We start from the raw sequence: 25,514 nt of genomic DNA on the forward strand, positions 1-25,514 counted from the left end.
TGCCAGCAGCTCTTCGCTGTGCTTCAAGCATTGAGCTGTTTATGACTTCAAGCCTATCAACTCCCGAGCTAGTTAGCGGTGTGACGTCACTCGCTCTGAGACCTCGAAGTAGTTGTTCCCCTTGCTCTGCAAGGGCCGCGGCTTTTGTGGAGCGATGGGTAAAGATGCTTCGAGGGTAGCTGTTGTCGATGTGTTCCTGGTTCGAGCCCAGGTAGGGGCAAGGAGAGGGACGGAAGCTATACTGTTACACTGGCAATACTAAGCTATACTGTTACACTGGCAATACTAAAGTGCCTATAAGAACATCCAATAGTCAAAGGTATATGAAATACAAATGGTATAGAGAGAAATAGTCCTATAATTCCTATAATAACTACAACCTAAAACTTCTTACCTGGGAATATTGAAGACTCATGTTAAAAGGAACCACCAGCGGTTTGTCCTGTGTCTGAACTTGTTTCATTTGTTCTCATGTTCTGAGCAAGGAACTTAAACGTTTTTTACATGGCACATATTGCATTTTTACTTTCTTCTCCAACGCTTTGTTTTTGCATTATTTAAACCAAATTGAACATGTTTCATTATTTATTTGAGGCTAAATTGATTTTATTGATGTATTCAATCAATCAAATGTATTTTTATTTTATATAGCCCTTCGTACATCAGCTAATATCTCGAAGTGCTGTACAGAAACCCAGCCTAAAACCCCAAACAGCAAGCAATGCAGGTGTAGAAGCACGGTGGCTAGGAAAAACTCCCTAGAAAGGCCAAAACCTAGGAAGAAACCTAGAGAGGAACCAGGCTATGAGGGGTGGCCAGTCCTCTTCTGGCTGTGCCGGGTGGAGATTATAACAGAAAACAGTATTATATTAAGTTAAACTAAAAGTGTTCATTCAGTATTGTTGTAGTTGTCATTATAATATTAATTAATAATTAATAATAATAATAATATTATTATTAATTATAATATTAATTAATAATTAATAATTATAATATTATAATTAATAATAATAAGAATATTATTATTAATTATAATATTAATTAATAATTAATAATAATAATATATATTATTATTTTTATTTTTTTTAATTGGCCGATTAATCGGCATCGGCTTTTTTGGTCCTCCAATAATCGGTATTGGTATCGGCGTTGAAAAATCATAATCGGTCGACCTCTAATGTGTGTGTATGAGTTCCTGCCTCATTGTCTTTGATTATGGCAGCGTCCCCCTGCAGCCTAACATTTGTCTTTGTTATCAGCCAGACACTGGGGCTTTGAGAGGGCTGACAGTGTTGTCTGTTACAGCACTGGGGGATTCCTCCCCAGCCAGCTGCACTGTGCTATGTGAGAGCTGCCGATACACATAAGATGTTCCACTGTGTAGATATCTCACTCACCAGCACTGATAAAAAAACATTGCTTTTTCATGATGTTGACACGTCCTCTGAGATTTCTCTCTGGAATAGTCCCGAGAATTCAAACCGCCAAGTTCTCATTAAGATTATTTTTGTGAGCAGGGACTGATGAGAACAAATGTCCCAGAATCCAACTTGGATGCATTGGTTTTGGAAATGTGTATTCTGACTTTAACCATACAAGAGAATAAAAAACGAACTAAAAGGGTCCGTAGAGTTACTTTACCACACAAACCAGTCTGTTTCTGTTTGAGCCTTATCTTTGTCATGCAACCCAAGCTACAAACCAAGTGGTAGAAATACAGGTAAAAATAGTCCCAACACATTCACCAAGTGGCAGCACAGTTGGCATAACCCTATTGGGAAAGCTCCTGCTACCTAACTTCTGTACATCCCAATAACCAGAGCCACATGCCACAAAGTACAGCACAGCAGTGATATGACTTGGATTACATCCCTTGTGGTACACAGCAGTGAAATGGAGGACATATAGTCCTCTGGGGGAGAACTTACCGGAAGGTCATCTGGAAGACCTGTCCCAGGTTTACTTGCTGGCTCTTGTTGTTGTAGCCATGCAGCATCTCCCCAAACAGGGTATCATTGAAGCGTACATCCTGTCTCTGGCACTTTGACCCCTCACAGTTCTCTTTCTGGAGAACACATGAGCGTCCGTTTGACCCCAGCTTGTACTCCTGCACACACCTGAGTGGGGAGGGGAATTCAGGTGTCAATGGACATGCATAAAAACATAGTGTATACATTCAGGTACTGTACACACGGTAATACATGCACACACACGCCAGCACACACACGCCCGCATACACACACACACACACAGTAGAGAAAGTGTACCCAACTCATAGAAATAATAGATTGCAGGAGTATGTATGGTTTAGCGGTCTAATATTTCAAATGAAAGCCCTTGTGTAAGCAGAGCAAACATTTAAACCCGGACTTGTCTGCATTAAAGACAAACTGTCGTTGGAGATGCACATTCAGCATTTTCTACTTCAGAAATGGCTGAGATGCACAAACCTAATGCTAATGAAAGGCACAGAAACACACAGGCAGTCTCGTGAATTAGCCTATAGTAGAATACCATATCTGCGTTCTATACTGTACTCTGCCAATGCGGAGGTGAAAATGAGGATCAATCCCACAGTTGAGATCTGTGAATGAAGATCAATCTTACAGTAGAGCTGTGTAACAGTTGTTTCTAACAGTTGTTTTGGCCATCTGTTTAGGTAAAAGGCTCTACCTCTGTTTTACCCTTTTACTGTTCAATTTCGATCACTGACTGACTCACCCACAGAACATGAGGATGTTGCTGGAGGTGGGGTCGTCTGGTAGGGGCACCAGCTGTTGGAGACACAGCTGCTCACAGCCACCGTTGAAGCCATCCGTGCAGTCCGTGCCCTTTGAGTAGTCATAGCAACCCATGCCGTCCTTCATTGGCCGCAGCCCGTCGGGACACTGGAGGGGCGAGAGAGAGACACAGTAGTGGGAGAGAAACAGACAGACAGAGAGAGAGAGAATAAGTAGGGGTCAACATATGTATGCAGATCAGGACCCAGGAGACAGACAGAGCGATGGTCTGCTCCAATTAACAACAACAAAGAACTCCATCTCCCAGAGTTCCCCTCTAGAGTCAGTGGGGATCTGATGAAGCAGGGATGCAAACTGGTGAGGGTCCAAAAAGGTGACCCCCCCCCCCCCCCCCACACTGAAACACGCACACACAAAAATGCTAGGGGAAAATGCTGGTTTTAACTAATTAAAACAACAAAGAACATCATCTACATGATCAGTCTCTGTGTGTAAAATAAAAAGTGGTTAATGTGAACCTAACTAAAAAAAATTCAAGAAAGCAATCCAATGTTATTTGTTGCCTAGACTTTACTGCAAATGGCACTCAAGTCTTGAGAAAAAAACAATACACTAATATTGCATTTAGCCATGACAGCCTTTATAACAGAACGCTTGTGACCACACACATATAAATATTGCTCTTGGGGAAAAAACATCTTAAGTAGAAATAGAATGAAGCAAACAGACATAGTATTTTTGCTCTATTATATTTTTGCTCTATTATAGTGGCCACTATAGACATCGATCAAGTACACAAGACTACATGTGTGCAAAAATAACGTTCACTGAGTAAACAAATAAATAACCCCCCTCGCTCACACACACACACACACACACACGTATTACTGTCAAATTCAAGACAACAAAAACTATCGTTGGGCTACACTGCACATTATTACATTGTACACTTTCTGCCTGTGGACATCTGTTCTACAATGTGCCAGCAAAAGTGAGAAAGAGGGAAAGTGTGTGGTGTTCCTTTCACCTCTATAGTGGCATCCAGCTTAAGCCAGGCCCAGCTCCAGCTACACTTGATCCCTGAATCCACTTCTTTAACAAGCAACGCCTCATTTTCACCTAATTCTCTCATTCTGAAAATTAACCACATAACGTTACTGTAGAGGGAAAACATTACTTAACAGATAGTGGTTAGTTGGTTAGCTAGTTAACGTTTCACACAGATTGCCAGGGTCCAGTAAGCAACTAACGCGTTAGAACTTGAGGAACGGCAAGGAGTCGTATAACGTAAACTCACCCCATTCCGTACAAATGTGCACAACCGCAACATTCAAACGAGGCTACAAAGAAAACTAATGGGACTGTAGCGACTGTGTTGACTTCAAAATCGGGAGTGTGAACTAGGTTTCTATTCAAGCGTTGATCGACATGGTAATGGCTCTATAGTATTGGAGAAAAGTTGAAAAAACGGACCCTCCGTTACATCGTGACGTGTCATGTCGTAACGTACAGCACGCATAAAGCAACTATTATGTCTTAAAATCTCTCTCCACCAGGTGTAGCACTTCTCTCATCGTTTAAAAACAAAATGGACACCTAGTCATTTTTGCGTCATCATTGCATGCGATCATCATTCTCAAAGCCGCTGTTTACTTCTAAGATCACTTTAGCACCGCCCTAAAAACACGATTCAAATTCGACACAAACCTTCAAATAGGTATATAATGACACAATATATTTTAGAGGCGATAAGGTGATAAGTTGGACAGATCGAGTGGAAGAAAAGCAATTTTCCCACACAACATCTCTCCTTCTCACTATCACACATTAGTTTCGCTTCCCCACCTGCCATATTTAAAAAGACCCGACGGGGCTCATTGCTTGCTTAAATTATGCAGAAACGGGCAGCGTTTAGGTCATGTAATTGATCATGTTGGAAAGGGGAGAAATTGTGCTTTACAATGATATTGACATTACAGTTGATCTGGAAGTATTACGTTTTTGTGGCGCTAAAATAAGGGCAATTGTACGGACCAAGGGGATGTACGAGTTTACGTTACCCAGTGAATACTATAGCGAATTGGTTAGGTTACTAACATTAATGTTAGCTCATCTGATGTTGTAACGTTAGCAAGCTAACTAGCTAACGTTAGCTGTCTGACTTTATTAGCAAGCTAATTTTCACACCATAAACTCAATTATTTGTTCAGATGAGTTGGCTAATGTTGCTCAACATTTCTCTGGCTAGCTAACGGAGAATAAGATACATCAAGATACTTAATAATGCTAATACTTGTTCCACCAAACTTTCTCCCTCACCTCAAACTTTCCAAATGCCAGTTGTTTTTTGGTTACACCCCGGTCTCCGTGGTCAGCCTTCTCACCTAACCTTACCTTTCCGTTATCGTTGGATGTCTTGCTCCCAGACAGGCTAAACAACTTTTTTGCCCGCTTTGAGGACAATACAGTGCCACTGACACGGCCCCCTACCAAAACCTGCGGGCTCTCCTTCACTGCAGCCGAGGTGAGTAAAACATTTAAACGTGTTAACCCTCGCAAGGCTGCAGGCCCAGACGGCATTCCCAGCCGCGTCCTCAGAGCATGCGCAGACCAGCTGGCTGGTGTGTTTACGGACATATTCAATCAATCCTTATCCCAGTCTGCTGTTCCCACATGCTTCAAGAGGGCCACCATTGTTCCTGTTCCCAAGAAAGCTAAGGTAACTGAGCTAAACGACTACCGCCCCGTAGCACTCACTTCCGTCATCATGAAGTGCTTTGAGAGACTAGTCAAGGACCATATCACCTCCACCCTACCGGACACCCTAGACCCACTCCAATTTGCTTACCGACCCAATAGGTCCACAGACGACGCAATCGCAACCACACTGCACACTGCCCTAACCCATCTGGACAAGAGGAATACCCATGTGAGAATGCTGTTCATCGATTACAGCTCAGCATTCAACACCATAGTACCCTCCAAACTCGTCATCAAGCTCGAGACCCTGGGTCTCGACCCCGCCCTGTGCAACTGGGTCCTGGACTTCCTGACGGGCCGCCCCCAGGTGGTGAGGGTAGGTAACAACATCTCCACCCCGCTGATCCTCAACACTGGGGCCCCACAAGGGTGCGTTCTGAGCCCTCTCCTGTACTCCCTGTTCACCCACGACTGCGTGGCCATGCACGCCTCCAACTCAATCATCAAGTTTGCGGATGACACTACAGTGGTAGGCTTGATTACCAACAACGACGAGACGGCCTACAGGGAGGAGGTGAGGGCCCTCGGAGTGTGGTGTCAGGAAAATAACCTCACACTCAACGTCAACAAAACAAAGGAGATGATTGTGGACTTCAGGAAACAGCAGAGGGAGCACCCCCCTATCCACATTGACGGGTCAGTAGTGGAGAAGGTGGAAAGTTTTAAGTTCCTCGGTGTACACATCACGGACAAACTGAATTGGTCCACCCACACAGACAGCGTTGTGAAGAAGGCGCAGCAGCGCCTCTTCAACCTCAGGAGGCTGAAGAAATTCGGCTTGTCACCAAAAGCACTCACAAACTTCTACAGATGCACAATCGAGAGCATCCTGTCGGGCTGTATCACCGCCTGGTACGGCAACTGCTCCGCCCACAACCGTAAGGCTCTCCAGAGGGTAGTGAGGTCTGCAGAACGCATCACCGGGGGCAAACTACCTGCCCTCCAGGACACCTACACCACCCGATGTCACAGGAAGGCCATAAAGATCATCAAGGACAACAACCACCCAAGCCACTGCCTGTTCACCCCGCTATCATCCAGAAGGCGAGGTCAGTACAGGTGCATCAAAGCAGGGACCGAGAGACTGAAAAACAGCTTCTATCTCAAGGCCATCAGACTGTTAAACAGCCACCACTAACATTTAGCGGCCGCTGCCAACATACTGACTCAACTCCAGCCACTTTAAAAATGGGAATTGATGGAAATTATGTAAAAATGTACCACTAGCCACTTTAAACAATGCCACTTAATATAATGTTTACATACCCTACATTACCCATCTCATATGTATATACTGTACTCTATATCATCTACTGCATCTTTACATCTTTATGTAATACATGTACCACTAGCCACTTTAAACTATGCCACTTTATGTTTACATACCCTACAGTACTCATCTCATATGTATATACCGTACTCTATACCATCTACTGCATCTGCCATGCCGTTCTGTACCACCACTCATTCATATATCTTTATGTACATATTCTTTATCCCTTTACACTTGTGTGTGTGTGTAAGGTAGTAGTTGTGGAATTGTTAGGTTAGATTACTTGTTGGTTATTACTGCATTGTCGGAACTAGAAGCACAAGCATTTCGCTACACTCGCATTAACATCTGCTAACCATGTGTATGTGACTAATAAAATTTGATTTGATTTGATTTGATTCGTTCAGGGGACGCGCTGCTGTAACTGACAAGCTGCCTTTCCAGAGAACTAGTAACTGGTTGTCTCGTCTTTCTTCAGGCGGGTGCTGCGCTGTATTCTGTTGTAATGTAAACGATTGGCTGAGCCTTGGATACAGACAGTATTGCTGCAAACGCGCATCACTCGATCACTTACAGCCAGTAGTGATCCAACCCCCACCCTCCACCAAACTTTTCTCATCGGATCTGCACGAATCACGTAGGTCACCTATTTTGGATTCAAAACGGCGAATGTCGCCGAAAGCCGACTAGTTTGCATCCCTGATGATGTGTTTGGCAAATCAGGGAAAGCATGCAGAGCCGAGCTCTCCAAATAAGTCTCAACCACATGGATAAACTTCACCCGAGACTCACTCTCACTCGGAAAAGGCATATTGTTTACAGCGCAAGTACGCAGTATAAGTGCATACAGTTCCTCCAAAAACTTTTCAAATGAGCAAACGGTTGTATTTAGACATCATTTTAAAAAATGGCCTGATAAAAAGTGACTTATTTATAATGACTTGAGGCCTATGGTGTGTGTTTACTCTAGATTAGTAGAGTGATCTGAAAGCTCTGCTGGAGCAGAGTACAGATTAGGGAGTTAGCGTGATAACCTGACAGTGTTACTATCACACAGTGGTAGTACCAGACAGTCCCTGATGTTTTAGTGATAAAATGGCACAATCCAACTGCTCAAAAGCTTTCAGAAATAAATTAATCCTAAATGTAGTAGTCGTTTCAGACACAATTTAATTCACTGCCAATTGCACCTCTTTATAGTGTAGGCCTACACTATAATCATGATGTGGCCATTACATAACACAAACCAATACAACAATAGGTTTTGCCTGCTATCTTATGTGAAGTTGGCAGGACCACCATCCTTTCATGTAATCAAAAACCAATCTGATCCAACACCTACTGCACACAATCACAAATACAAATCATTTTCAAATCTTCAACACACTGAATGTTTGTATTACCACATGCAAACCCCCCAAATCCCTCTTATTTGATGAAAATCTAAACAAGCCGGTGACATCTCTGCTCTGTGATCGTAGTGGCTGCTGTTGCTATTGTTGTTGTTAGGACGTATCTGGGGTTTATCTTATTTGGATGACGGGCAGCCATAACAGGAGAGTGATGTTGATGTCAGACATAATACCAGCTGACAGACGGCCAGATGTCCCAGAGGCCAGAGTGGCGTGTCACCCCAGGGGATTGTGGGATAGCATACAGAGTGTGACATTGCCCTTTCACCGACATCTCAAGGCTGCTAAGTGGGCGACGATCTAAACATGTGAGGAAGTACCAAAGATGCATAGGTTGACCAGCTCTGGTAAAAATGGGCATTTTACATTTGATTTTAGTATAGAGTAGTGTATTTATTGCGTTCAATATAGAGCATTGATATGTCATGTCACTCAATTTCAGAGAGTGAGACATTTTTGAACCACTACTTTTACCAGGAAGTGGACTTGATCTTTCTGGTGAACCCTTTTCGGTTGTAAGCATTGTGGGTATTACTCATACATACCGGCCATGATAAATACATACCGGCCATTATATATTGTGTGTAGCGATAGACTTGTAATGTAGATAAAATAGCCCTGTAGCTGTGGTGTGTTCCTGTGATAACGAGACTATACTGTAGAATGACATCACACACACACAAACACACACACACACACAATCCACTGCAGCTAAACCAATCAATACTGCACTTCTCCCATGGGTGTCTGTCATCCACAGTATCAATCTGGATCTTTACCGTTAGAACTTGTCATAATGGCATTTGTACAATAATAGATTCCACAAAAGATCATACAGGCTTCTTGATGTTATCATTGGCCACATGGGTCTGATCAGAATTTATAATGACCAGGGGAGAATAAATGAAGTACTCAGACGGAGTAGAAAGATATGGAGGGGGAGCGGGAGGGAAGGAGAGATGGGGAATAGGGAGAGCTCCCTCACTTACACTGGAGAGCCTTGGAAGTGCTGTTTTACGAGCCTGTTAGGCTGCGATATTGATCAGCGTTGGAGATGGTGTCGGTGAGGCAGATTAAGAAAACAAATAAAACACGGTGAAACAATTACCCAGCACTCCTAAAGGGCAACAGTAAACGCCCAATGGCCGGTCCATAAATGACGGCACAGTGTTATATTCTTATCTGTCAATAGCCTAATATGGGGACTTAGAGAACACAAACACATACACACACCTCAGAGGCTAAATTCACCACCTCATGTGACTGGAAGCTATTAGTTATTTGTTAGTTTGTTCTAATCACCTTTCAACACCCCAAGTTTTAATCAGTTTCCGTGCAATTTACTGAGATCCTTTTCCTTAATGACTGGGGCCTCGGCTGACATACACATTCAAATGTTAAATTTTTGTAATTAATCTTAGCGCCTGGCATATCTATTCAGTGGATGAGGTAATAGTCAAGGAGGCGATTGCAGTCGTTGACCCCCATGTGTCATCATACACCAGAGACCGCCATATGGTGAGAAATGAGCTGGATGGAAAAACGGAATTAGCAACGATGGGGGAGAAAGAGGAAATACAGAAGAGAACTAGTGGGTTGATAAGTAATTCATATGTAGTAGGGTTTTTAAGTAACATATACACCAGGTAGAATACACTTTGAGAACGATACATGGTAAATCATATCGTCTGGTGATAATGTCCAAATGTGTATCTATCTGACAGCTTGATTCGATTTGGAGCTGACAGAGATGTATGCCCATAGCTTTGTTATTTCTCCTATGGATCGGAAATTAGAGTGATGGAACAGCTTTATTCCACGAGTGCCAAAACACTGAGGACTGACGATCCCCTCAGAGAAATATGAAGTCTCTTCCAGCTGTTACGTTGTCCATTTTAATTCCTCCAATGCTTAATCTTCAAAGTGAAATGACACCGCTGTGTTTAATATTAATAATACATTAATATATTTTCAATGACCCCAAAGTCGCTTTATTGAAGAAACTAAACAAAAAACAGAGATTAAAACAAGTCAATGCCAGAATAACAGCAGGAAGAAACCAAAACATGAAACAAAGAGAAGGGGGGTGGGCTTAAAGAAGGGAAAAGAGTGTGATCTGTCACTGTACATTATGAGTGAGCGAGCAGATGATGTGTGTGTGAGATGGGGGGGGGGGGGTGGTGAGGTGAGGCTTTAGGAGGGACTGAAAGATGGAGGGAGGAAGTTCCAGAGCCTTGGAACAACCTGTAAGGTTTCTTAATTAAAAAACTGCTGAGCCTTTATCTGAAATTAAATATTCATTGGATTTGTCCATGACTTCTCTTCAAATTTTAAAGAACAAATGGTCAAGTACCAATGCCTCACACACACTCACAGACTCACAGAACAGAGAGAAAAAGGACAAGAAGAGAGAAAGTGTGGCTAGAGCTCAATTCAATAAGACACATTGTTATTCTCCCTCCATCTAAACTAGTCCCAAAATTATAACTTGTTCTACATCTTCTTTTCAATAGTGAGCCAACAAAGAACAGGAAAGAGCAGGTGCTCATAATGTTTTGTACAGTCAGTGTACTGTACAGAGCAATATGTTTGTAACATCAAATCACAGTATCCAATTGCAATACATATATTTGTGAGAATTGCAATACATATCGTATCAGCACCACAGTATGTGATAATATCATTTCGTGAAGTCCCTGGCAATTCCCAGCCCTAATATCTAACTCAGCAAAGCTCTGCCAGTCAGGAATAGTCTCTGGATTTAATACTTTTCCCACCGGTTTAATGTGCAGTCGGGCTGTGACTGAGCCAAATTGAATTGCTCCTCTTTTTTAACCCTGACACGATCTTATCAGTGAAGACATAAAACACAGCCCAACAGTGGATGGCAGATCTGCCTTGACTCCTAGATTATACTGTGATTATGACATCAAACAAAAGCACTGATTCAATTGTCCCTCTTACTGCATGCGACGCCTGAATAATCAATGCTTTTACATAGACCGAGGTGGTATTGCTGTTATTTAAAGGAACAGGGAGGGTGTATTATGTGTGTGGACTTCTTTTTTCAAAAGCCTGATATTTACGATAATAGAAAGTTCAATTGTGACAATGCAGTACCTTATTGTATTCAAAATAGTTGAAAATATTTTGTTTTTGAACCCCTCCACTACTAACCCAAGCAAAAATAATAGGCCTCTTGAAAAACTTTAATAAAAGTCGGCCTAAAGGCTTATCTCTGCCATTTGAGCCCAGCGAACACCAATATGTGTTTCTTCCAGACGGGAGAGAACATGACCTAAGTTAATATTAAGGACATCACCCAGAATCAAAGTATGTTTGCCACGGAGCATGACTGTTTGGAATTCAATCAATGTCTGGAGGTTACCAAAAACTGTGGGTCAAAATATGACTTACGTTTAGTTTCAAAAACAAGTATGAGCAATGCTATTTTCAGACAGTGGGGGTTTGATTTAATTCCAGCCTCAGTGACATTGCAGAAAGGACTAATGTAAACGCTTCACGCAGACTGTCTCCCCTAAAAAGCGTTCCCCCTGGTACGATAAATGACATGGTCGATCCCAACGTTTAACCACCATAACCACAGGGAAATGAGGAGTGAATTATGAAAAGGCATTTGAAGGAAATTTAACCATTGAAATGTATGGTAGTGAGTTGAGCTGTTCAGTGGGACAGGAAAAGTGGTGATGTGCATATTTCCAAAACGCTGGACCACAGGGACAAGCGTTTTGGGACAGGGACAGGGACATTGTAATGGTGTGTTATACTGTATAATGGGAAAAGTGCTTAGCAATACATAAAGAGCAAACCAAGACTTGTGTATCATTTCCGAAAATAATTAGAATTTGACAGCCAAATAAAAGTCTAAGATGGAGTCTGAAATCAATGACGCATCAGTGCCATTCTGCATCCCAAACAATATTCCAGAAGACGTCCCAAAAGGAAAAGTGAAATGATGAGGGATATGCCGATAAAATGATGCCATCTGTTCTTTCCTTGACTACACCCATTAAGAAGATGGATACTTTATCTGTAGCTACAATGAATGGAGTAGAACTATCTCAGGAGAATAATTCAGCTGGAACAGGTGAACTTCTACCAACACAACCACAGAGTTGACAGAGCCACATGAACTTCTCCTGGCTTCCCCAGCGAGACTATTGAGCACATCAAGAGTGTGTAGGTGGAGGTGTGTGTGTGCACTTCAGCACAGATCAATGTGTGCTTCCTTGGAGCGAACTTCACAGATTTAAAGGTTAGCTTGGCCTTTTGACTGTGTCAGGGCTGGCACTCTACTGACTCCCACCCCCAGGCAGGCACTCACACCTGTCTGTCAGAAGGGGAAAGGCTGCCTTAACTCAGTCTTAAAACTGTGAGAGAACAGCACTTAAGTTACGTGCCTCTGTGATTTTATTATGTTCTATTGTGTGTTTATGTGTAACATGAGCTAAACATGCACTAAAGGGAATGCAGTTACAGCGATGGCTCCACATAATATTTGTGTCTCAGATTATCTGTGCATTGAGTGGGGGGAGGACATTGATGCTGCATACATATTTGTAAAGTGGTTTTGTTTTGGCCTAATGTAGAGAGACCTAGTTGACTCCTCTTACATGGAGATGCTTCCAGTAAATGTCCTATATAAATGAGAACCCGCATTTCCCTCGTTCACAGGGAACAATAAAGGGAAAGAAAAACATGAACGATGACTTCAAAACCTCTGCATGGACCTCTGCATGGATTTATTTCCATAATGCATTAAATAGGTCTCCTGAGTTCCAGACAGGGTAAAGAAATGAGTCACTTAATGGAATTTAAGCACCAGCATGGCGGGCAACACCATTGTGTGTCTAGCTCCATTCTGACATGGGGTGTTGCAAAGCAGAACTAAAAGAATCAAAGAGAAAATAATACCGCCACAACTCTGACCCTCTGAGACATGCGGTGCAGGGGGAGGTTTTTATCCGTTGCACATGTGCATTAATCACGTAGGCACAGGCAGGGATCTTTCTCCAACAGTGTTTATTCAGAATACCAATTAATAGATCATTTCCATTTCCTGGAAGTACAAACAAGTGGTGGGGTAACCAACACCCTCCTAGCTGGAGACTCACGGCCTGAAGTCCAGACTCAGGATGAGAGGAAATTGAACAAGACGGTCGTGTTACTGTTTCTTTATTTTTTTCTTTCTTTCTTCCTTCTCTTTTTAGTTTTTACTTCAGAGGTTGAACACAGCTCTCCGTACCTTTGATAAAGTTGTGTCTGCATTTCAATGAGCTGTGATGGGCAGCATTAGTCACATCAATGCTGGTGTCTGTCATCTTTTCAAATCAACCCTTTGCTATGGAGTTTGTTAAAAGTCAGTTTGAATGCTGACAGTGGAGGGGAGACAGAGAGGCAGCAGTCTGTGGAAACTTTTAATAAGATTGTCCGCTGGTCCACACATATACCCTGGGGCTTCATGTGGGCTAGTCTGGGACAACACAATCTTATTAGTCCTGCTTCATTTATACTTCATTCACAGCTGGACTCAGTCTTCACTGACATACCAGCAAAATGAATAGTTTATATTGGGCTATCTGAACTTTAAACATAATCACTGTATGCAATCAGAGCTTCACAAACAGGCTACTGAGACTGTGTACTTTATGGAAGAAGCCATCTGACATGGTTGTGTCCTACTGGAGTATGGAGCATGATGAATTTATTCAATAAATATGTGCAAGTACTTACAAGGAAATCAAATGACCTTGAGAGTGATTGGTAGCTTTTCTTTGCTACAGTAAAACATATAGTTATTGCTGGATTTTATAACTATTCATTTTTTCCCACTATTGATTGCTGGCTCCTTGTCTTTGTGGCAACACAAAGCAGAAATCAAATAGCAGCCTACTTCCTAGAAAGTGAGAGGATAATTAGCTTCCAGCGTGAGCAGCAGTTGAAACGACCAGCGTAACCTTTGAACCTTGTTATTTATTCTCATCAATAAGACTGCCACCTTTACAGCACCTTAAAGGGCATGCTTAGAATATATTTACAATTTTAGCTGAAACGGTTAGATATCCATTAAAGGGACCAATCAGCTTTGTTGGGGCGACGTTTTATTTGTATTCTGTTGGTAATAAACAAGGATTTATTTTCTTTCTAATCTAAGAAAGACATGAACATCAAATCCTTTTAAACTCAACATTAATCTCTATCAAACTCATTGATGTGCAAATGAAGACAGGAACATTGAGTAAGACCAAGATGTCTGTGTTATAGAGCAGTTTAATCTAAATCGATATAGCAGGATGAGGTGAAATACAGAAGGCAATGCTCAAGGTTTTGTGTGAATCTGTAAGGTTACGACTCACTTTGGAAGAATAAACTGCAGTTCTCAAAATCCATTACACTCCTACGCACGACAGATTAAAAGTCTGAAACAGCTTGACAACAACATGCTACCTTTTCATGTATAGCAACCAAGTTGTATCTACCTTAAATCCACTTAAATCAGTGTAGATTAAGAGGAGGAGACCGGTTAAAGAAGGAATTTTAAGCCTTGAGACAATTGAAACATGGATTGTGGACGTGTGCCATTCAGAGGGTGAATGGGCAAGACAAAATATGTAAGTGCCTTTCAACAGGGTATGGTAGTAGGTGCCAGACACTACAAGTGCAGTGAGGCAATGGGATCACATAGCCAACTTGCTTGAATAATTGATTTTAACAAGCTAGCAACAAATTAGCGAGGTGGAACAACAGCCATTCAGCAACATTTCGAATGAGATCTGAATTTTTCACATAGGAACCAGATTGATCCTCATCAAGCCAAAGCTACATCTCAGTTTATTGCACCTCAATGTTGTGTTGTTTTTCTCTTTTACTTCATAATCAAATTCCCAAGACCATCGGGAATCATCTATTTCAGATTACTGTATGACTACTTGATAATTATCCTTTTAGTGGAGGGAAATATTGTACACCAGATATAAGCTTTTATTCTGATATATGTTCATTCCTTGAAAGTCAGGCAAATAGATTTTAATTGGCAAGGTGACAGTTTAGATTCCCTCATGTCTGAAGAATATGGGCTACACTAATACACTACTCACAAAAGTCACACTTCTGACAGTAAACTGAAACCATGACAAAACATTGGGTTTTGTCATCACACAAAAATTGTGATGCAATTAAACATGCTAGTTATTGGTCATTCTATTTCCTCTCTCTGCAGTGACAGGTTGACACCAGTTTGTTACTGTCCTATACCCCACCGCATGGGCCTTGGTGGGGTAGTCAGTAGTGTCAAAACTGAACCAGTGCTATTGCAATGTCATGGCGGTGCTTTGGGAAATGAAAGCATGTCAATCAATAAAGAGCAGGTTGGTTGGTTGACCTGTGAGGCCTCGCTACATTACGGTGCTAATGATGCATAGCTGCTCTGGGTTTCGTTGGTTACACTGAATTATCATGACCACTGGAGAAAAGAACATCATTATATGTCCTCAGACAGTCATCAGACAACATTATGTTACCGAGCGCTATTGAAAAACAACATGTTTTGTAGACAAAGCCCTCCAATCACTCAAAGGCTACTAAAGGAACCAAAGCCGGATGCCAAAAAACAGAGTGATTTTTAAACAATTTATTGGAAGTAAATAAACATCTGCTTGGCATCCATGTTAATTGCAAATATAAATATACAACCTCACCCTCGATGTCAGTAAGACCAAGGAGTTGTTTGTGGACGACATCGATGGGGCTGCAGTGGAGCTAAATCACTAAGGACTTAAAATTGTACACACGGCGCGCATCTTCCCCCTCAGGAGGTTGAACAAGTTTGGCATTGGCCCTCAAAATCCTCAAAAAGTCATACAGCTTCACCATTGATAGCATTTTGATTGGCTGCATCACTGCTTGGTATTGCAACAGCACTGCCCTCGATCGTGGGTGCTACAGAAGGTGGTGTGGACAGCCCAGTACATCACTGGGGCCAAGCTCTCTGCCATCCAGGACCTCTATATGAGGCGGTGTGAAAGGAAGTCCAGAAAATCGTTAGACTGTTCTCTGCTTCCACACAGCAAGAGGTACAGGTGCATCAGGTCTGACACCAACAGGCTCCTGAACAGCTTCTATCCCCAAGTCATAATACTGCTAAATAGCTAACAAAATGCCTACACTGACTATCTGAGATGACCCTTTTATTTTTGCACAGTCTCTATAAACATTCACAGGACTCTACACACTCTCGCACACTGACACTACAACACACACATAACATTCACACACATTTATACTTACTCTACACACACACGCTCAAAAACAATCTTCATTTACGCTGCTGCTACTCCGTTTATCATATATCCTGATGCCTAGGCACCTTACCCCTATACATATCTACCTCTATCACTCCAGTATCCCTGCACATTGTAAATGTGGTACTGGAGCTGACCCTGCATTTACATTACATGACCATAAGTATGTAGACACCTACTCGTCAAACATCTCATTCCAAAATAATGGGCATTAATATGGAGTTGGTACCCCTTTGCTGCTATAACAGCCTCCACTCTTCTTGGAAGGCTTTCCACTAGATGTTGGAACATTGCTGTGGAGACTTGCTTCCATTCAGGCACAAGAGCATTAGTGAGGCCGGGCACTGATGTTGGGTGATTAGGCCGAGCTCGACAAACCATTTCTGTATGGACCTTGCTTTGTGCTCGTCTAGAATGTTGTTGTATGCTGTAGCGTTAATATTTACCTTCACTGGAATTAAGGGGCCTATCCCAAACCATGAAGGACAGCCCCAGACCATTATTCCTCCTCCACCAAACTTTACAGTTGGTACTATGCATTGTTGCAGGTAGCATTCTCCTGGCATCCGTCAAACCCAGATTCATCCGTCGGACTGCCAGATGGTGACGCGTGATTCATCTATCCAGAGAACGCGTTTCCACTGCTCTAGAGTCCAATGACAGTGAGCTTAACACCACTCCAGCCGACGCTTGGCTTTGCGCATGGTGATCTTAGGCTTGTGTGCGGCTGCTCGGCCACGGAAACCCATTTTCATGAAGCTCCCGATGAACAGTTCTTGTGCTGATGTTGCAACAGACAGACAATTTTTACAATCTACATGCTTCAGCACTCGACGGTCCCATTCTGTGCGCTTATGTAGCTTACCACTTGGCGGCAGAGCCGCTGTTGCTCCTAGACATTTCCACTTCAATATTACAGAACTTACAGTTTACCAGGGCAGCTCTAGCAGGGCAGAAATTTGATGAACTGACTTATTGGAAAGGTGGCATCCTATGACGGTGCCACGTTGAAAGTCACTGAGCTCAGCAACGGGAGTGGCTAAAATAGCTGAATCCACTAATTTGAAGGGTTGTCCACATACTTTTGTATGTATAGTGTAGCTTCTTACTTTCTCGTGTTCTTCTTATTTCTTATTTTTATTTATTTGTTCTACCTTATACAAATGTTTAGTACTACATTGATATTGATCACTGCATTGCTATGTTTAGAGCTTTCAAGAAAGGCATGTACTTGTGCACGTGACATTAAAACTTGAAACTAAAGGGACCAGGGAAAAATCAATAATATTTATTATAATTCTAATTTGGTCACAAATTTGGCCCGTTGCAGGGTATTTGAATCAGACAGTAGCAGAATGTAAGGCAATTTAGACAATGGCAGAGAGTTCCAGCTTGATTAATTCTGTTAAATGAAGCGGGCTCATCTGGTCTCAACCTCCTTTCGTCCTGCCCTTCCGTCCCCTCCTCTGTTTTTTGTTATTATTTGTGTGTGTGTGTGTGTGTCTTTCAAAGCCACCTACTATAGCTTTCCCCACCCTGACCCCTTCAAATTCGCCCTTGTAAGTGGTTTACCTCTCATCCACTCTTTCAGTAATAACAGCTTAGACAGAGAGGTGGAGAATACACTTAAAAGGATTAGTTTTCACAAAAACAGTCCAAATATGATTGTTTTAGCAGAGAACTCATCTCTTTGTAGCAATCACCTAAGTAATTTGGAGATGACAAGGACTCCCAATGAATTCTTAGAATGTTGTATTATGGGTTGTTAAAATGACCTATAACTATAATAACATAATACAGTAAAATAAGAGCAGGTCTCTCTTGAATAATGTATTTTATCTCAATGAGACTAACCTGGACAGATAAAGGTTAAATAAATATAAAAAGTTAATAAATGCCTACTGTATTTAAACAACAATTACATAGCTTGATTCTAGGCAGAGATACCTATTGCTTAGTCACCCACACAATGTGCTTTACTTGTTGTCAATCAAAACTATTTTCCTTGACTTTTATTCCAATTGTCCTCTGCTCTCTGATTGTAATGTCACCTCTTAAGTACATTTTAAATCTGTCTTCATATTCATGAAAACCATATGGCATAAGACAAGTTATGTCAAAATAATACCCCCTTCTGTTACCCACTTTGAATGTTTGGATGAAAATCGGTAAATGGGGAAAATAGTGATACAATTGAAAAAACTGTAGGAAAAAAACAACACATAGGAGGATCAAAAGTATAAAGAATGTACCATGGTACTATCATGTTTTTTTGGTCACTACCATGGCAAGAAAATACCATGGTAATGTTGCAAATACCATGGTTTTTCCTGCAAAAACACACTATTTTGCAACGAAGGTCTACTGTAACCTCAACATCACTCTGTAGGGTAACCACCATGGTGTAGCCGGAGGAAACTAGCTTCTGTCCTCCTCTGGGTACATTGACTTCAATACCAAACCCAGGGGAATCATGGTTCTTACCCCCTTCCATAGACTTTCACAGTAATTATGACAACTTCCGGAGGACGTCCTCCAGCCTATCAGAGCTCCTGCAGCATGAACTGACATGTTGTCCACACAATCAAAGGATCAGAGAATGACTCTAGTATTGAAAGCATAATCTACAGCTAGCTAGCACTGCAGTGTATAAAATGTGGTGACTGGTTGACTCGAGAGAAAGACAATAATTGAACAGTTTTGAACAAATAATTTTCTTCCAAAATGAAGGAGAAGCATGAGAGAAATTGAGAGAATAGAGATTTTTTTAGATTTTTTTTACTTTGAGTTTCACTTACTTAGCTAGCAAATGCAGCTAGATAGTTTAGCCTACTGAAACACCCTGCTCAAATGAGGGCACCAGCAAGATGGCAGTCCGTGCTGATGCATTGTGTTGGTAGCTGAAGGAATTATTGGATTTACTCACCAAAATATGACACTTTGGTCATTTCTAAGGTCATAAAACCATGTATAAATATGGTTTAGTTTGTTTAATAACCTCTCTTGGGTAGGGGGCAGTATTTTGAATTTTGGATGAATGAGGTGCCCAATGTAAACTGCCTGTTACTCAGGCACAGAAGCTAGGATGTGCATATACATGGTAGTATTGGATAGAAAACACTAATGTTTCCAAAACTGTTAAAATAATGTCTGTGAGTATAACAGAACTGAAATGGCAGGCGAAAACCTGAGGAAAATCCATCCAGGAAGTGGGATATTTTTGATGTGGGTACTTTTCTATTGAATGCCTATACAGTATCTGTTGGGTTAGGATCTAGATTGCAGTTCCTTTGGCTTCCATTAGATGTCAACAGTCCTTAGACATTGTTTCAGGCTTGTATTCTGAAAAACGAGGAAGAATGAGACATTTCTTTCAGTGGACTGTAGAAAGAAGCAGAGCTGGTTTGCGCGCGTGACCGATTGCGGGCCGTTTGTTGTTTTTCCTTTCTATTGAAGACGCTATAGTCAGGTTGAAATATTACAAATTATTTAGACAATAGACAACCTGAGGATTAATTATAAACATCGTTTGACATTTTTTGACGAACTTTACCGGTACTATTAGGATGTTTTTGTCTGCATGTCGTGACCGCCTTAAGCCATGGATTACTGAACAAAACAGAGTTTTTGGGACATAAAGAGGGACTTTATCGAACAAAACAAACATTTATTGTGTAACATGGACTCTTGTGACTGCAAACATATGAAGATCATCAAAGGTAAGTGATTAATTTTATCGCTATTTCTGACTTTTGTAATTCCTTTACTTGGTTGTAAAATGTTTGTATGCTTTTGTAAGCAGGGCGCTGTCCTCAGACAATGGTAAAGATTAACAAGAAGTTAATCTTTAAGCCAATGTATAACACTTGTATTTTTATGAATGCTTAATTTGACGCTCTGCAATTTCACAGGATGTTGGCCAGTTTTAACAAAGTAATTGATTACTTTCTGCAATTTATTCACCTATAAAACTATTAAGTTAGCAACAACACTAGATAGCCAGATCAGCTAGCTAGCTCAAAAACTAGCTTGTCTACATGGAAACGTCCAGAACCAAAAGAAAAGAAATGGAGAAATAATCAGATGGACAATTAATAGCAGAAGATGGTATGGTTTTGGGTACTCTTCAGAATGTAATTGTGAGGATAAATACTGATATGGGGGATGAAAATTTGGTGAGCACGGACAACAATGCTCTCAACTTGTGCTCATCCAGTCCCCAGCTCAGGCCGTTACCTTACGGCCCTGGCACTCCAGTCAAGCCCCAGGGGGAAAAGATGAGAGGGCAAGAGGGTATGTCACTTCTTGAGATGCAAAACAATATTGTGATGCTTTTGACAGCAAAAATAGATAAAATGGCAAATGGCTTGGAGGACATGGTTAGGGAGCCTAAAATTGAGGCCATAAAAAAATCTGTTAACTTTATATATGGAGAAGTGAAAACCCTCAAAAGTGACATGAAGAAAGTGGAAGTTATCTGACAGGAAAATGAAAAGAAGGTGGCTAAACTCGAGCAAAAGGTGATTGAGGCAGAGAGATACAAGCGCAAGTGGAACCTGAGGCTCCATGGAATTCTAGAGCAGGTGGGTGAGGACATCAAATGCAGAGTTGTTGACATCTGTGGAGCTGTCATTCCCTAATCAAACGCCAAACTTCAAAAGCCAAACTTCAGGAAAATGTGGACATCGTTCATTGTTTGGGAAGACTCAAGGATCAAGACGGGACTGAGGACAACCATCATCCAGTTCACCAACAGATCTACATGGAATCTTCTATGGAGGCAAGCGAAGAACTGTGAGTTCCTCATCAAGCAAAAATTGAGGTCCACAGAGGATCTGACCTCAGCGGACAAAGTGACACAAGAGAAACTGTGGCCGATGGTGGCTGCAGCTCGAAAGGCAGGGAAAACTTTTTTTTTGTCTGTGCAAGAGTGATCATCGATGGGAAAGAAATAAATCAGAACATTTGAGAGAGAGCCAGAGTCTAACTCAGGAACTGGTAGGCCTAAATATTGCCTAATTTCCAGGTGAAAAGGAGCCTTTTATTGTAAAGAATTTACTCAAACACTTTATCGAGAAAAGGCTGAGCTGAAAACTGGTAAACTAAAAATGAACTATGGGTGAATAACTGCTTATTGTAAGGTCCACACAATGTCTCAATTACTCTGGGAGTAAGAATAATTTGGTTAATTTATGACCAGTATTTCTCAAATCAAATAACATTTTATTGGTCACATACACATCGTTAGCAGATGTTAATGCGAGTGGGTTGAAGATGGTGCATGTGCCATACCAGGCTGTGATACAGTCGGACAGGACGCTCTCGATTATGCATCTGTAAAGGTTTTTCAGGGTTTTGGGTGACAAGCCACATTTCTTCAGGCTCCTGAGGTTGAAGAGGCGCTATTGCGCCTTCTTCACCACACTGGCTGTGTGGGTGGACCATTTAGTTTGTCTGTGATGTATACGCCGAGGAACTTAACTTTCCACCTTCTCCACTGCTGTCCGTTCAATGTGGATAGGGGGGTGCTCCCTCACGATCATCTCCTTTGTTTTGTTAACGTTTAGTGAGAGGTTGTTTTCCTGACATCACACTCCGAGTTCCCTCACCTCCTCCCTGTAGGCTGTCTCGTCGTTGTTGGTAATCAAGCCCACTACTGTTGTGTGGTCTGCAAACTTGATGATTGAGTTGGAGGCATGCATTGCCACGCAGTCGTGGCTGAACAGGGAGTACAGGAGGGGGCTGAGCACACACCCTTGTGGGGCCCCAGTGTTGAGGGTCAGCGAAGTGGAGATGTTGTTTCCTAACTTCACCACTTCTGGGGGCGGTCCGTCAAAAAGTCCAGGACCTAATTGCACAGGGCGGGGTTGAGACCCAGGGCCTCCAGCTTGATGATGAGCTTGGAGGGTACTATGGTGTTGAATGCTGAGCTGTGGTCAATGAACAGCATTCTTACATAGATATTATTTTTGTCTGACTTGCCTAGTTAAATAAAGGTTAAATACAAAATATGTAGTAAGACTTACCATTCTGGATGTTGGTTAATTTTAACAGTGAATTGGTCTTGGATTATTCAATATTTGGACATCTAAATATCCTGATAAAAAGGACTTCACTTGGAGTAACAAGAACATGTCCCAGACAGTCATGAATTGACTTCTGGTAAAAAAAATTATCCATCAGATAACACTGTAGTCAAGGTATCAATTGAACCATCAATTCTTACTGATCATAGTTATATTCTTATCTTTAAATATGAATGGCTCTGAAGTTAATAAACCGAATCGAAGTTATTGGAAACTCAATAGTAGACTGTTGGAAGATGATAATTTCAAGATGGATGCCAAATATATTATACAATAAAATTGGAGGAAAGCCCAACTATTTAAGTCTTATGGGAAATATTGGGAATGAATGAAGTATGAAATAAGACAAACAACCATAAAGAGAGGTAAATAAATTGCTGAACTTAAAAGATTGATGGAAGATCATGTTAAGGAATGTTAAGGAAATACTTTCTCTATGGAGGACCTTGACAAAGAAGGAAAGGGTCAGTTATTTTCTTTACAACTAGAAATGGGCCAAATATATGAAGAGAGAACAAAAAGGGTTTTGTAAGATCAAGAAGGAGATGGCTTGAGGAAGGTGAAAATTCATAAGCTTAATATAGATGGCAAAAAAATGAAAACCCCAAAGATATTTCAAAATATGTTTCAGAATTCTATGTGATCTTTACACCAGTAATGCCTGTCCTACTAGTGACATATCTGCCTTTCTAGACTCTGTCAAAGACTATGCAACATTCATAGTTGAAGACTTCCAAGTCTTGTGAGGAATGTATGTCTATTAATGAAAAAGCTTTTTTTTGGGAGAGGTCCTGCCTGTTTCTTTGACACAAGGCCTCATTTCTGTCATCCCCAAACCAAACAAAGATCCTATGAGTTAGAAAATTGGAGACCAATCACATTAATGAACAATGTTGGAAAGCTACTTGCATCTATATTTGCAGAAAGACTTAAAAAAGCTCTTGACCAAATCATTGATGATACCCATTCTGGTTTTATGAAGGGCAGACATAGTATGTGTAATAATATTCGACTAGTATTGGACTTGATAGACTACAATGAGCACATTATGGTAGATAGCTTTATTTTATTTGTAGACTTTTACAAGGCTTTTGATTCAGCTGAACTTTATTTAATCTTTGAGACTTTAATTTTTTGGGTTTTGGTCAATATTTTCAAAGTGTAATTAAGACACTTTGAATAATAATAACAGCTCTGTTCAATTATCCCATGGAACTTCAGAGATTCTACATTTGACGCCAAATGAAACAAGGATGCCCAATTTCTCCTTTCTTATTGGTCACACAAGTTATGGCACTTCATATCAATAAGGATATTTTTAGGGGTATTCAGATAGAAGATAAAGAGGTCAAATGTTCACAATTGGCTGACGACACCACCATTTAAAAAAAAGATCATAATGAAGTCAGGAAAGCTATTGAGTGTATTAATGTCTTCTCACATATATCTGGTTTATCTCTGAATATTAGGAAACTTGAATTATTTGGGTTGAAAAGATGTGATGTAAACTCCGTAATGTAATACCCCTGTAAATGATGTGATCACATATCTTGGTATTAAAGTTAGCAAAGATCAGAAAGAAAGGGCCAACTTAAATGTATCTCCCATTGTAGAGAAAATTGGAAAGAGATTTAACTTCTGGTTATTAAGAGATCTTTCTGGACGTGTACTTTTGTCAAAATCTGAAGGTCTGTCCAGATTAGTTTATACCTCCCTTGCCTTGGATGTTCCTCTGTCAGTAATTAAAATGGTTGATACTAAATGATTTAACTTCCAATAGAGGAATAAACCTCATTATTTAAGAAAAGTGGTAATATGTAGCACCCAAAGTGAGGGAGTGTTGAATGCTCTGTATTTTAAAACATTTAAGATCAAATGGATACAAAACTACTTAAGAAATAAGGATTGCATTTGGAATATAATCCCTAATTTAATATTCCAACAGATTGGTGGTCTAGAATTCTCACTCAAATGCAACTTAAGTGGGTAAGATTCCTATTAAGCTTACTAACTTTCATAAACAGGTACTTCTAACATGGAACCTCATGTACAAACATACTTTTACCCACCTAGATATACAATCTGGAATAATAAAGACATAAAATACAAAAACAAGGCTTTGTTTTTCCAGAACTGGTTTGACAACAGCATTATATGGGTTAAACAATTATTGAGTAATGATGGACAGCTATATGATTATCCAGAATTCATGAGAACACACAATGTTACATTCACTCCTGAGGAGTTTCAATAGTTGTTAGAGCTGTCCCTAAAGGTGCTATTCTTCTTTTAGGAGAATATAACAATACTCCAAGTGCAACTGTTGAGGATTTTGTAGCCTCAACACAGCTAGAAGGAATTGACATTTTAAACAATAAATGTAATAACATGTATATAATAAAACTATGTCAAGATGTTACTATTCCCTCTGCTAGAATATACTGGAATGCAGCCTTAGGACAAGTGAACTGGAACAAAAGCTTGTTGTTGTCTGGCAAATATTGTATATCTAATAAGGTGAAAGAAGTATCATACAAACTCATTCATAGAATCCACCCTGTAAAGACCTTTTATAAAGGTCTTTATAAATGTTAAATGTGAAATAAAAAGAAAAAAGAAAATTCAAAATTACTATTGATAACAAATGTGTATTTTGTGGTTGTGACCCAGAAACTATTGACCATTTATTTTGGTACTGTTCTTATGTCAGAAGATTTTGGAGTGAGTTAGAAGACTTTATTTTAAAAGAAACAACTATTAATGTTAATTTGAGAGATACTGATATGTTTTATTTTGATCCAAATTATATGAACCCTGATTTAACTTTCATTGTTAATTTGTTTATTTTTCATGGCAGATTCTTTATCCATAAAATGAAGTGGGCAGAGAACAAACCCCTCTTCACCTTGTTTAAGACAATT

General features: G+C 40.7%; 1 protein-coding gene across 1 annotated transcript in view; it reads right to left on the reverse strand.

Moving 5' to 3' along the window:
• The window catches only part of LOC139552308 (astrotactin-2-like), a 547,772-nt gene that overhangs the window by 240,759 nt on the left and 281,499 nt on the right, over window positions 1–25,514 (reverse strand). Inside the window, exons 12-13 of the mRNA XM_071363924.1 lie at window positions 2,722–2,888; window positions 1,929–2,117 (exon numbers count right to left, since the gene is read on the reverse strand). Coding sequence (XP_071220025.1) covers window positions 1,929–2,117; window positions 2,722–2,888 — 356 coding nt within the window. The remainder of the gene's footprint in view (window positions 1–1,928; window positions 2,118–2,721; window positions 2,889–25,514) is intronic.

Source organism: Salvelinus alpinus, chromosome 24 (assembly GCF_045679555.1).
Source record: "Salvelinus alpinus chromosome 24, SLU_Salpinus.1, whole genome shotgun sequence".
Classification (NCBI taxonomy): domain Eukaryota; kingdom Metazoa; phylum Chordata; class Actinopteri; order Salmoniformes; family Salmonidae; genus Salvelinus; species Salvelinus alpinus.